Source organism: Theobroma umbraticum, unplaced genomic scaffold, assembly GCF_002168275.2.
Source record: "Theobroma umbraticum cultivar Fairchild unplaced genomic scaffold, ASM216827v3 scaffold_477.0, whole genome shotgun sequence".
Lineage (NCBI taxonomy): Eukaryota > Viridiplantae > Streptophyta > Magnoliopsida > Malvales > Malvaceae > Theobroma > Theobroma umbraticum.
The window spans coordinates 271574-284698 of NW_018397294.1; the positions used below are offsets into that span (position 1 = coordinate 271574).

General features: G+C 33.5%; 1 protein-coding gene across 1 annotated transcript in view; it reads left to right on the top strand.

Moving 5' to 3' along the window:
• Nucleotides 1-868: 868 nt before the first annotated feature.
• The window catches only part of LOC110428778 (Zn-dependent exopeptidases superfamily protein), a 13803-nt gene continuing 1546 nt past the window's right edge, over nt 869-13125 (top strand). Inside the window, exons 1-7 of the mRNA XM_021444687.2 lie at nt 869-1206; nt 1645-1780; nt 1873-2145; nt 4171-4315; nt 6795-7034; nt 7997-8129; nt 11914-12095. Of these exons, the coding sequence (XP_021300362.1) occupies nt 969-1206; nt 1645-1780; nt 1873-2145; nt 4171-4315; nt 6795-7034; nt 7997-8129; nt 11914-12095 (1347 nt within the window). The 5' untranslated portion in view covers nt 869-968. The remainder of the gene's footprint in view (nt 1207-1644; nt 1781-1872; nt 2146-4170; nt 4316-6794; nt 7035-7996; nt 8130-11913; nt 12096-13125) is intronic.

Consider the following 13125-nt stretch of genomic DNA (forward strand, 5'->3'; position numbering starts at 1 on the left):
TGATTGTAAACAAACATAAACACTGCCAATGTAAATAAACAAAATCCTAATTTTTTATACACTTATATATCTTCTATAATGTCTAGAAAATTGTTTTGAAAAATATATTTTCTCTATAGAGTAATTCATAGTATATTTTCTCTATAACCTAATTCATCATAATTATCTAACATCAAACATATTTTTTTCTTCAATTTACCACAACAAAAAATTTTGTCTACCTATTGAATCACATTAAAAAAAAAATTAAAGAAAACATACAAATATGTTGCATGGGTCCTACTCTAGTTTCATATAAATTTTAGGTTAATATCAATTTTGTTTGATGAAAATACAGATATTATTATTGATAAATTAATTTTGTATATAAAAAAATTTAACTTCTAAAATTCACACGAATATGGATTTTTTAGATTAAAATAAAATAATATAATTAAAAATAAAAAATATTTAATTTATTTGTTTTATACTTCTACATATGATCTATTTACATGTGATAAATAGATTTGATTAAAAAATTCAAAAATACTATTATTTGCCTTTTTTTTGAAAAAAATTATTATTTACATACATTTTTATTATTTTTTATCATATTGTTTCATCAATCTTTATTGTTTAAAATAAATTATGCTATAAAGATAATAATTAATAATTATCTTAATTATTATAATTTGATATGTAAAGCAAATAAATAATATATAAATTAACAAATTATATTTGTTATAATAAGTAAAATATGATTTAATTATGTTAAAATTTTAATTGAAATATCGAGTACTATAAAACAAATAAAATAGATTTATTTTACGTTTTCAATTTATCTATTAAACATTTCAACTATTTTTTATTTTTGAAATAGTCAGTCGATCAGAAGGCCGGGAGGGAGAGCCAGCTCTCCAATCCTCATATTTGCGTTCAAAATTGAGCAACCCATTTACAGAGGCTTGGCTTGGAAGGGAGTGGAACCCATGGCAGCGATAAGTCGAGTGCAACTCCTACACCACCCTTCAGCAGTCTTCTCCAGACTACCTCATTCGCCCTCCTCCTCCTCCTTCGCCTTCAGTCTCCACCGCCGCAAATTCTCCCGCTCTCCGCCTCTGCTCTGCTCATCATCATCGTCGTCATCATCATCATCAACGAAGGCGTCCATAGTTGGAGATCTTTTGGATTATCTCAACGAATCCTGGACTCAGTTTCACGCTACTGGTTCGCTTTTATTCATTTTCTTTCTTTGTTTTTTAATTTATGAATATATACTACTGCTGTTGCAACTTCAGCTTTTGTTGATGTATTTCAAAGACCAACCAAGTATTACCTTGACTGAAGATAGTTTTGACTGTTGATTCTGCTAATGGATTTGCTACTTATTGTTATTTTCTTTTTACGAGATTATATGTGTAAGTAGGAATTACAATACTCTGAACTTATTGTGACATAATAATTAGTACTTTTGATTGAAGAAACTAGTTAACAAACCCATCAGCTTATAGCTGGAGAAACTATAATGTAAAGTTGAGCCAAACTCGTATATTATGGGACTTGAACTTGATATAAAGGTTTAGGGCCTCCTCCTAGCCATTGAGACAAGGCCTCATGGGGTAATTATCTACCTTAGACCAAACATGTTAAGTTTCTTGTTTACAGCTGAAGCGAAACGACAGCTGATTGCTGCTGGTTTTCACTTACTAAATGAGAATGATGAGTGGGACCTTAAGCCTGGTGGACGCTACTTCTTCACTAGGAATATGTCTTGTTTGGTTGCTTTTGCCATAGGAGAAAAGTGAGTGGACCTAATTTATATCTGTTGAAAATTTTAATTTATAACTTTTGGAGTTGAAGAAATCTTAAGGCAAGCTTGTGTTAGTTTTGCAGGTACATTGTTGGTAATGGCTTTCATGTTATTGCTGCACATACAGACAGCCCTTGTCTCAAACTTAAACCAAAGTCAGCTTCATCCAAGTCCAATTATCTCATGCTCAATGTACAGACTTATGGAGGTGGTTTGTGGCACACTTGGTTTGATAGAGACCTAAGTGTTGCAGGAAGAGTCATAGTCAGAGGTAGTGATGGTTCATTTCTCCACAAGCTTGTCAAAGTGAAGAGACCTCTTCTACGAGTACCCACATTGGCAATTCATCTTAACCGGTTATCTACTGCTTCCTTTAATAACCAATTTTATATTATGTTATATTCTGTGACAATATTGCAAATACTTTTGAATTTTAATTAATAAAGCATTTATTGGCACTGGGTAGTGATGGTCATATTATTTCAGTGTTGAAGTTGACTCTACTTTGTTCTTCACCACCATAAGAGCACATAAATTGGATAAGGAGGAAATGGGTTTTAGCTTCATAGGCTATGATGTTCTCCTCTTCTATTTGATACAGACTGGACTTTTATGAATGAAGCCTGCACGGGATCCTGCAAAGTCATAGGACTCATGTCTTGCTTTTTCTTGTAGTGTCATTTTTATTCTACACTTCCCTGTCTTGCTGCTCTATAGTTTATATCACAAATTATGTTTCTTTCGCTGATTTCTGTCATTCTATTATTTGTATCACTAAAATAATTTTTGTTTGCAGATGCCGTAGAAACGTAATAAAACACCATCAAGTTCTGAATAGGATAGCATTTTGGACAGATTAGTTGGTAATTTCATTCATGTAATTTCTTCCTGAAATGAATTTCTATTGGGTGAGCGATAGAAACTTAATAACACAACCTTAAAATCTTAAATAGGATAAAATTTTGGAAAGTTTAATTGGTAATTTCATCACCATCTAATTTCTCCTTGAAGTAACCACACGGAAATCACTAAGAACTACCCAGAAATCACTAAGAACTATGCACTAACTATAGCAAATGATCTGATCTAAAAAATTGAAAATAACAAATTGATCAATATTGTGCATGTTAAGGTATTCAATATGCTATTCAAGTGGACAAATAACTAGATAAGAGGTACACATGTTTAATTTGATTTCCACATTTTAATTCTAGTTAAACCAAGCCTGTGGTGGTTTGCTCCTCCCGTACCTTCCCGTTATTTATTCAATTTCTAGTCAGAATCTGTTTTTAGTTTTTTATTTTTGGGGTAGCAAAGCAGTCAAAGAATGAAACATTTGAAAACCTTACTGGCTCAGGCTTTCGTTATTAGTTAACAATGTTATAATAGCATATCACTATGATTAAATGCTAGATTCATTGAAGCCCTTTAAATTTACCACGATGAATTGAATACTATTGTGTGATTATTCGTGGTCTTATATTGTTTTGCATCTCTCTCTCTCTCTCTCTCTCTCTGTGCATGCATGCCTGCACTGACGAGATGGAATTTAATCTTCATCATTACCTTAGTTAAAATCTATTGATGTAAATTTCAATTCAAAAGCACTTGAACCTTGAAAAGGAGAGAGAGTTGTGTCTGCATTTGGTGTTTTAGTAGCTATTTGATCTTAGGGAAGGACAAAGAAGTTAGGGCCAACTTAGGTCATTTTGATTTTGCGAAACTAACCCTCCCGCTTCCACCACCCCCCCCCCCTCCCCCCCGGCCCACCCCCCTCCTATGAGGGACCTTTACATATAAAATATGAGGTAGACTAGTTGATAATATTCTGTATGCATGAGGCAACTTCCTCAGTACTGGAAAGAACAAATATTATTTTGATTTTGGATTCCAAATATTGTTGATATTATAGCACAACGAATACTTTTGCTTGATAACACCCCATAATGTTGCCTAAACAGTTAAATTTTCAATTTACCATTTTCGTTCCTTTTTTTTTTTCTGAAAGTAGCCACTTGTGACAAAACTGTCTTCAAAATCATTCATACACTAACTTTTATATAAATGGGGAATGTTATAGCTTCAGTGGTAAAATTTCAAGATTTACAGTTGCTGAAAATATTGATATTGCATAACTGTAGCTGGTAGTGAATATTTGTAAGATTAGTTTTCCAAAATTCTATTTCCTTCTCTATCTTAATAAGAAAAGGGTCAATTAAAAAGTATGGTTTGGTTCTTACCATAAGATCTTTCAAATTTCTTTTAATTGTAAATTGAATCTTTCATGCTTGTAAGATAATGGTTTTATTGGATAGATTGTCAATGCATCCTTCTCATACATATATCTACTTATTTTTATTTTTTATCTTTTCATTGTTTAGCACAGTGAACACAGATGGATTTAAACCAAATCTAGAGACTCACCTTGTTCCACTACTTGCGACAAAACCAGAAGAAGAACCTGCAGAACCAAAAGAGAAAAGTAGTTTGTCTTCCAAGGCTGTTCATCATCCACTACTTATGCAGGTATATGCATTTGTATTGTGATCATTAGGATCAGTTTAAGAAGTTTAAAATTGGTTTAATAATGCATTGCTATAATTATGGATTAAGCCTTACCCTTCTCTGGATCTGTTCGAAAGAAGCTCTGACAGGAAGAAGAAAGGCTTTGACATGGTGATAATATTATAGTTGCAATCATGACTGTTAACTCAAGTGTGGATGAGAAATACAAGAGGGGGTGAATTGGCATGACTTCAAAATCTCCAAAAATCAAAGTTAACTAAATATTTATAGGTCAACAACAATATAAGAAATATATATGAAATTTAAGCACTAATGAACTTGAAATTAAATAAAGTAGAAAGGATAGAGAAATTAAAACACAACGATATATAGAGGTCCAGTCCTCCAAGGCAACTATGCCCTCTCCCTTAGCTTCTCTTGCTAAGGAGTTCAATCCACTAATTTCATCAAGCTTTATAAATACCTTTTGAAGGCTAAGGTGTAACCTTTACACCACTACCTTTTAAGGCTAAGGTATAACCTCTAACTCTTTACTTAGGTAGAAAACTTTAAACCCCAAAGTGAGTTTCTACCAAAACTCACAAAATTCACTCAAGAAGATACCTCACTCCTTGATTCTAGATAAGTTCTAAGATTTTGACAAATGAATTTGCAAAAGTAAATGACCTCTTAAAGGTTGAATGTTTGCCCAATAAGTAGAAAGAAATGATTTACAAAGATTTTAATACAAGAAAAAAACTTTGAAGCTCAAGACACATGAATTTTTTTTGAATGCTTGTGGAGGTTGAGTAAATGTTCTTTTAAAACTGTTCTCTCACCATTCAAATATGTTGGAGTGCCCTTTTTATAGCTTGAAATGATTTTGATTTGGAGCCATTCTAGAACTTTGAAGCAGAGAAATAGACATTGTGAGAGCAAAATTTGACCATTGGTTGCTAAAAACAACTTAGAGGATCCATCCCTTGAAGAAAAATTTGTTTTAGGGAGCTTTTGTCCATGTAGGGATTGATCCCTTCTTCCAAAATTTCATATCTTGCACTTTTAAATCTTGAAAATGTTGTTTCTTTGTTTCGAATCTCTAACCATCTAAATGTGTTGGAGTGCCCTTTTTATATCTTGAAATGATTTGGATTTGGAGCTGTTGTAGAACTCTGAAGTAGACAACTAGACAGTGTGAGAGCCAAATTTGACCATTTGTTGCTAAAATCAACATAGAGTATCGATCCCTTGAACAAAAAATTGCTTCAGGGTGATATTTGTCATGCAGGGATTGATTTCTTCTTCCAAAATTTCATATCTTGCACTTTTAAATCTTGAAGGTTTTGTTTTGTTTCTTTTTTCAAATTTCTTTTCCTTTATCAACCTTTCTCAATCTCAAAAGTCATTTATTTGAGAGTTATTTTAAAGCCAAAAACTTGAGATAAAAGTTAAAGAAATTGTGGAGAATTATTTTTCACTTAATATTTGAGTCCAAAAATAAATATTTGCAAAGTAAATTTCTTTGGACAATCTTTTAGCTTAATTATGAAAATATTTCTTCACTTTCAATCTGTCCAAATTTTGATTTCTCAAGGAGAATGTTAGAGCTCTAGAACATTTTATTTTTTAGAAAAAAGCTCTAGTCAAGTAAAGAACATACAAAGTTGTCTTTTCTCAAAAACAATACTGCTAAAATTATATTAAGTCCAAGGAAAATATTTTTTCTTGAATTTCAATTTGATTTTCGTTTAAACTCAAAGAAATAATCTTTAAAGTAAAATTTTGGCTTGAGAAATGCACAACAGTATTACTCAAATTTAGTTTGGAAAACTTATTTAACTGTTTTTATCATTCCAAATTAATGATGAATTTAAAACTAACAATGTCAATCCTTACAAAGAGTTGTTTTTTTTTCGAAAAACAGGAAAAGGAAGAAAATCAGTATGGTTTGACATAGATATTAGATTCACAAGGCTGCTCGGGAAAAAAGAAATGAATCTATTAGATCCATGAAATGGGATTCAAGGTCGTTGTTTAACTGCAATATAAAAGTGTGAGTCTAACAAGTGCAGTGGCATGTGCTTAACTAGGAGTGGCTTTATGTGAAAATGCAAGGAGTATCTGGAGAAACCTTCATAGGATTCTGCTTTGCTATCCCAATTTGGATGGTAGCTGTTTTTCACGTTTTATGGATGAACCTTTTTAAACGATGACTATTTTATGTAATATGTTCTCTTTTAAAATGAAAAAGAAAATGCAGTCCTTCATGATTAGACCTCGCAAATGGTTAGTCTCATCTTGTATGCAGTTGCTGCCTTGCAACATCCAGTACCATCCTATTTTTAGGTTTGTTACTTGGCTTTTTATTCTTAATCTTCTATGATTTTGTAATCAATAGTTTCCTTATTCATGTAAGATAAGTATCCACCAATCTGATCTAGGTAACTAATGGAATTGATAGAACACTTGTGTTAAATCTGTTTCTTACATTTGCTTGCAGATTTTGTCAGATGAGCTGTGTTGTGACGTTGATGATATAGTCAATATTGAGTTGAATATTTGTGATACCCAACCTAGCTGCCTTGGAGGCGCCAACAATGAATTTATATTCTCTGGAAGGTTAGATAACCTTGCTTCAAGTTATTGTGCTTTGAGAGCTCTGGTTGATTCATGTGGATCACCTGGTGATTTATCAAGTGAACATGCTATTCAGATGGTTGCTTTATTTGATAATGAGGAGGTAATTTGCCTGAGCTATATTTATTTTTGTATGCTTATCAAAGGAGCTTGAGCATATTAGAATGGCTGGATTGCTTGGTTTAAGTTTTAATTTTGAACATAATGCAATAACATGGCTTAAACCCAACCCTAGAGAAGCACCAATTCAACATGGTATGAACCCATTTAATCTGAAAATGAAATGAATATTCCATCAAATTATAAAAGTCGAAGCATAAACAGAAATGCTACACAATTATTGTCACAAGCATGGCTTGCAACGTGGAATTTGACACCTGCTATGAAGTATCTGTTTGCATGTGCTTTACAATTATCGTCATGCTAATTTTGCTCCATAGCGTGAAATCTGAGTTGCCCTAGCTAAAAGAATGCTATATGGGTAAATTTCTAATGAAATAAATCTTTTACCTGAGATTATTTCTTGAGAAACCTGAATTCAACCCAAAAAAAACCTGTTCAACTCAAGTTAAAGACATCTAGACATAAAACCAAACTTTAACAATTATTGACACAGACATGACTTTTGACCTGTCTTGCTCCTGCTGAGGATTTTATTCTGGACATGCTTCATGACCATGGAAAAATGTGTCTGTTAGCGTGTGCATGCAATCTGAGTTGCACTCAGCGTAAAAATGTGCCATATAAGAAATCTGTAAGAATGAAAATCCTTACCTTTTTGTTTTTGCCTGAAGACAACAAGAAATCTTTAGCTGAGAGAATTTCTTGTGTAATGGTTTGGAAGCTAATTTTATGAGGTAGATGTCTATAAAAGATTGCATTACTTTTAAATCTTTAAGATTATAGCAGCAAAGTGTTGTTTTAAAGTGAGTTGCTAAAACCAGACGTTTTATGTTCTCAATTAGGCATGTTTATGTGGTATTTATACTGTAAATGTGAGTCTTTTTTATACACATCTTCCTCCCAGAATGACTCAATTACAAGGTTCTTACTTATGTTGGACAGGTAGGTTCTGATTCATTTCAAGGAGCTGGGGCACCAACGATGTTTCAGGCAATGAGACGCATTGTTGGTTCCTTAGCCAATAGTTATGCTGGTGAGAGTGCCTTTGACCGTGCAATTCGCCAATCTTTTCTTGGTATGGTTCAGCTGGAAGCCTTTAATCACATAATTGCATTCTTCATAATGCTTCCGTCATAATTATGTTATCACTTTTGTTAATTATTAAGAATACTTTTTCAGCAAGTAGGCTCTTTTTTTTCCTTTCCTTCTGAAAAGGATGGTTGAAAGCTTAAGCCCTCTGCATGTCAAATATGAAAAATAGAAGCCTATGCCTCCATCTCACCCTTCCCACCTTCCGATCTTAATTACATTAATGCTTTTATTGATTATTAAGAATACTTTTTCAGCAAGTAGGCTCTTTTTTTTACTTCCCTTCTGAAGAGGATGGTTGAAAGCTTAAGCCCTCTCATGCCAAATATGAAAAATAGAAGCCTATGCTATGTCTCCATCTCACCCTTCCCACCTTCTGTTCTTAATTGAGTTAAATACTTTTATCACTTATTAAGAGTACTTTTTCAGCAAGTAGGCTTTTTTCTCTTTTGAAAAGGATGGTTGCAAGGCCTTATCTTCTGCCTGCCAAATGTGCAAAATAGGAGCCTATGCCTCCATCTTATTGTACTCAAACACACTTGTGTGGAAGTTCAGCCCTTAGGGTCTGTTTGCTAATTGTAAAATAACTTATTGGGAAAATTTTTTCTGTATAAAATATTTTATAGGAAAATTTAATGTTTTCTGTTATTTGGATAAACTGTCGAAAACATTTTCTATTGTTTGGATCATCTTGTAGAAAATATTTTCCACTGTCACTCAAATTTTAAAAATTTTATAAATACCCAATTCTCTAATACCTGAAAATATCAATATTCATCAATTGTGGACATCCAAAACCTAATTTTAAATATTAAAAGTATTATATAATAATAAATAATTAAAAATATACGCATAGGTCAAAATTAATAATCCTGCATGATAAAAACATTCCACATTAATAACTTAGTCATCTTACAAAAATCCCATATTAAGTTCTAAGGAACAAAAATACGAATGTAAATCTTAAACATATAGATTACAGCATAGAAGGCCCCTCCAAAAAACTGCTACTGCATGCACTCCAAACAGCAATGGACACTCATTAGATTTTGTTGAAGCCGACAATGTCACAATTTTGAGCATACTTATTAATTGGTTCAACTGTCAGATGTTCCTCAATGAAAGTGCCAATTGACACCAAATCATGAACAATGATCAACATAATTTGCAAGGGATAGTCATTAACCTCAACATCCACTCTAAAAGGAATTGCTTATGTCTTTTAAGGTCAAGTTTTTTGATTGATCTTTTTTATATCCCTTGGTTGCAACATTACCATTTGCTTGTAGTTCTTCCAAAGAAAAGCAGCTCCCTACTGATTCACTAAGATACTTTAACTTGTTATTAGACACATTAAGCACCAAACAACATATATGAGATCCAGAAATTATCTGCAAATTTCTAAACATATCATATCCCCACTGATTGTTGTAGGTTTATTTAGTGCCCTAAAGAATGTCTAATTTAGTAATCTTTTTCTTCATTAACACTTTCATTAATCTATTCAAAAAATAAAAGTAAGGTCAAGTCTGCTGATCTCAACATAAATTCATTGTAGTTCATTAGCATTAAACCAGGTGAACATGCAAATATTTGTTAAACCAAGGAGGATAATGAACAGTTCCATCAAGTTCTTTGTTCATTGTCAATAATCTGGATTTGGCAGAACACAGGTGTGAGAAAACTAAGTCATGCTAGACAGCTCTAGCCAGAAAACTTAAAACAGGCAAGACACAAAATCTCATAGCAAAACAGGGCAGCCGGTCAAACATCCTAGATGCAGTACCAACAATAAAAAACCAATCGGAAATTTTCAGATGGGAGGGAGAGCAGATATGAGGATCAAAGAAGCAGCAACAAAATCCCATAAGGGGATCTTTTAAATCTGAGGAAGGAAAGAGAGCAGAGCATACCTGGCTGAAGGAGGGGAGATTTGCTGCTGGAGGAAGCCCAAACTGCACCGATGGAGGAAGCTGAGGGAGGAGATGGAAGGAAGGAAGGAGGATGTGACGACAAAGAAGAAGTACAGAGTCTTTTTTGGCTCTCTTGAAATTGTCTTATGCTCCTCAGGATGTAAGACAATTTACAGAGTCAACGGGTCCTTTACCTGTAGACCCCGTAAAATATTTTCCCCTTGGATCTCATTTTCAGTCATCCGATCACCTCTACTTCCTGAAAATATTTTCCAGAAAAGTTTTTACTTAAAAGGAAATGGACCCTTAGAGTTGCCCTCAAATCCCAAATCTCGAAAACAGGTCGGGCAAGGGGCAGGTTTGAGCAACTTAGTCTGATAGAATAACAAAGAATGAAGGCATTCACGCCTGAGTCTAGGCTACATAACAACATATGTTGCTGAACTTTAGCCATTTGAAAAGTTCCGAAAGGAAGAAGCATACAAATTAGACACATCAACTGGCTCAAGTGAAGCTTGAGCTTTCACTTGAGCTTATTCAGATGTAGATCCGTCCCCTTAACATGACACTTCTTCTTTTGATCCAAAGACTAAGGGCCAGAGCTTATAAGTTAACTCTATTTTGAAATATGGACCACACTGGCTGATTGAACTAGTTGAATTGAGACAATACTGATCATTTGAAGTGGAGATCAGTTGCTTGTCCTGTCCAAGATGCACCTTCTAAACAGACTAGTCAAGAATCATTGAAACTTGTGTTGAACTGGGTTAGACTGAATGGAATCAGTTTCAGGTCATTCAAATTGACATTTTTATATTCCAACATTTTTTTGCAAGAGGAGATTGAAACTTCTACCATTTTAATTATTGATTAATGGTCAACTCATAAAAGTTAAAGGCATACTTTTGTGAAACTTTCAACCATATTTATTATATATTTAAATAAAAAATTATATTAAAATATAATATTCTGCATCCAGTTGAAACCCCATTAAACTGGTTGAATTAGGGATTGGGCACTCAAGTGAGTTGTTTTCTGGTCTGATATGGAAACTATGTACGTTGCTCTACCATTTCGATTCCAATGGCCTTTTAACTTCCCAATTTTCAGATGCTAGTAGATCAGACATTGTTCTGTGCATAACCCTGCCTAGTATCTTGAGTGATGAGAATACCAAAGGCATGCATGCCTAACTGTAAGACACAACTCACAGAGTTTGACACCCTGTGTCCATGGTATGGTTTAACCTTCATTGTTCATGTGCTAGTAGCTCAAACCATTGTTCTTTTCAAGTAAAATGTACGCCAGGGAAAAAGATTAAGCCTGTGCGATTCTAGATACAGAAGCAGAAAATGTTTAAAAGACTTACCATAACTTCTGCATGCAACAACAATCAACTTCTTCTTTTATGCTGTGGTAAATAATCCTTTCTTGTAGGATGAATATTACACCTACTTTTAGCTGTTTTGATGTGAATGCCAAGCTATTGCATAATATGCTTGACCTTGTATTCTTCTATCTTTGCTGGTACCAACCCCAGCTTGGGAGATATTAGGAAGTTGGAGGGTGGGGGCGAGGGGAAGGAAAAGAAGTGAAGTTTCCAAATTAGGGTTTTACTTGGCTTTCTGAGATTAATTCTGGTAGTGGAGATAAACACATGCAAATATGTTAAATATGTGATCCTACATAAATGTTCTTGCATTGATGCGAGACTGTTGCCTGGAAAAAGACAAACTATCAAATTTTTTGTTGTATGGTTGAGTTTGAATTCAGTTGCTATCTCTACATATGTTGCATTTACCATCTGTTGTATCAATGTCCTCTTTAATGCTTTTCTCTTAACTTGTTTCTCTATAGTATCTGCTGATATGGCCCATGGAGTTCATCCAAATTTCATGGATAAGCATGAAGAACACCATCGGCCAGAAATGTGTAAAGGTCTTGTGATCAAGCATAATGCAAACCAGCGTTATGCTACCAGTGGAGTAACAGCTTTTCTCTTCAAAGAAGTAGCAAAAATTCATAACCTTCCTACTCAGGTGACTCCATTTCCATATTATAATCAAAGGAATTACAATTGAATCAGTTCGCTCATTGCTTGCTATACAAGTACTTATGTAGGCATTCTTTTTTCCTTTTTTGAGGTGCCTTTTTCAATGTCATGGGAATCAATTGCATGTATTTTGCTGCACAGTAGCCTGAAAGTCATTTTAAATTCTGAAGATTAACTAAGCCTCTTGATGGTCTAATTCTTCTTTCCATGTTTAAATATTACTAAAGAAATTAGAAACTTAAGTGAGGACCAGAATAGGATATAGAAAAAATCTAGCACTAACATCATCCATCTGTTTGTTTGAAAAGGAATTAAACTTAGATGTCTTATCTTATTGGTCATATGATATTTGCATATTCCTGGGCTGGCCTTTAGCTGCCCCTTCTTTCCATGTATAATGCTTACATTGCAAGATATTGCTGTAAAAAGGCTAAATGTAAAACTTACAAGTAGATCAGTGTCTTTAAAACCATCAGAGAAAAGGAGCTACGTCACATAATCATTGAGATGATTGATTGCCTTAATTTGTGATCCTTATGGCACATAGTTGCTTTCAAGTTTTTTGTGGTAAACTTTTATCAAAACCCAAAATTTCATTGTTGTCATCATTGAAATATCTGATTAGCAAAAGGATTGATTAAAGAGATTGATTTATAGAATCAAATTGGTATAATCTCACTCTAACCTTTCATGCATGAAAGTTTCTTTATTATGTTGCTTGAATACAAGAGAGTTCTTAACTCATTTTATAAGGCTTTTATTTGAGAGAGAGAGACTGCTTGACATACGATAAGCTGCTGGTTCTGCTTTTTCCTGTTTTTTATTTGGTTATTTATTTATTTTTTTGGGGGTGTGGAGGTGTGATGGGGTTGGTGGATGTAGAATAGAAGAGGTTTGACGTTTGGAGAAAGGTAGGTGGTTTTGAAATACAATATTACATGATTCACAAACAAACGTTAAAAGCTGCCCGTTCTGCTTTCGTGTGTTTTTATTTTTGTTATTTATTTATTTATTTT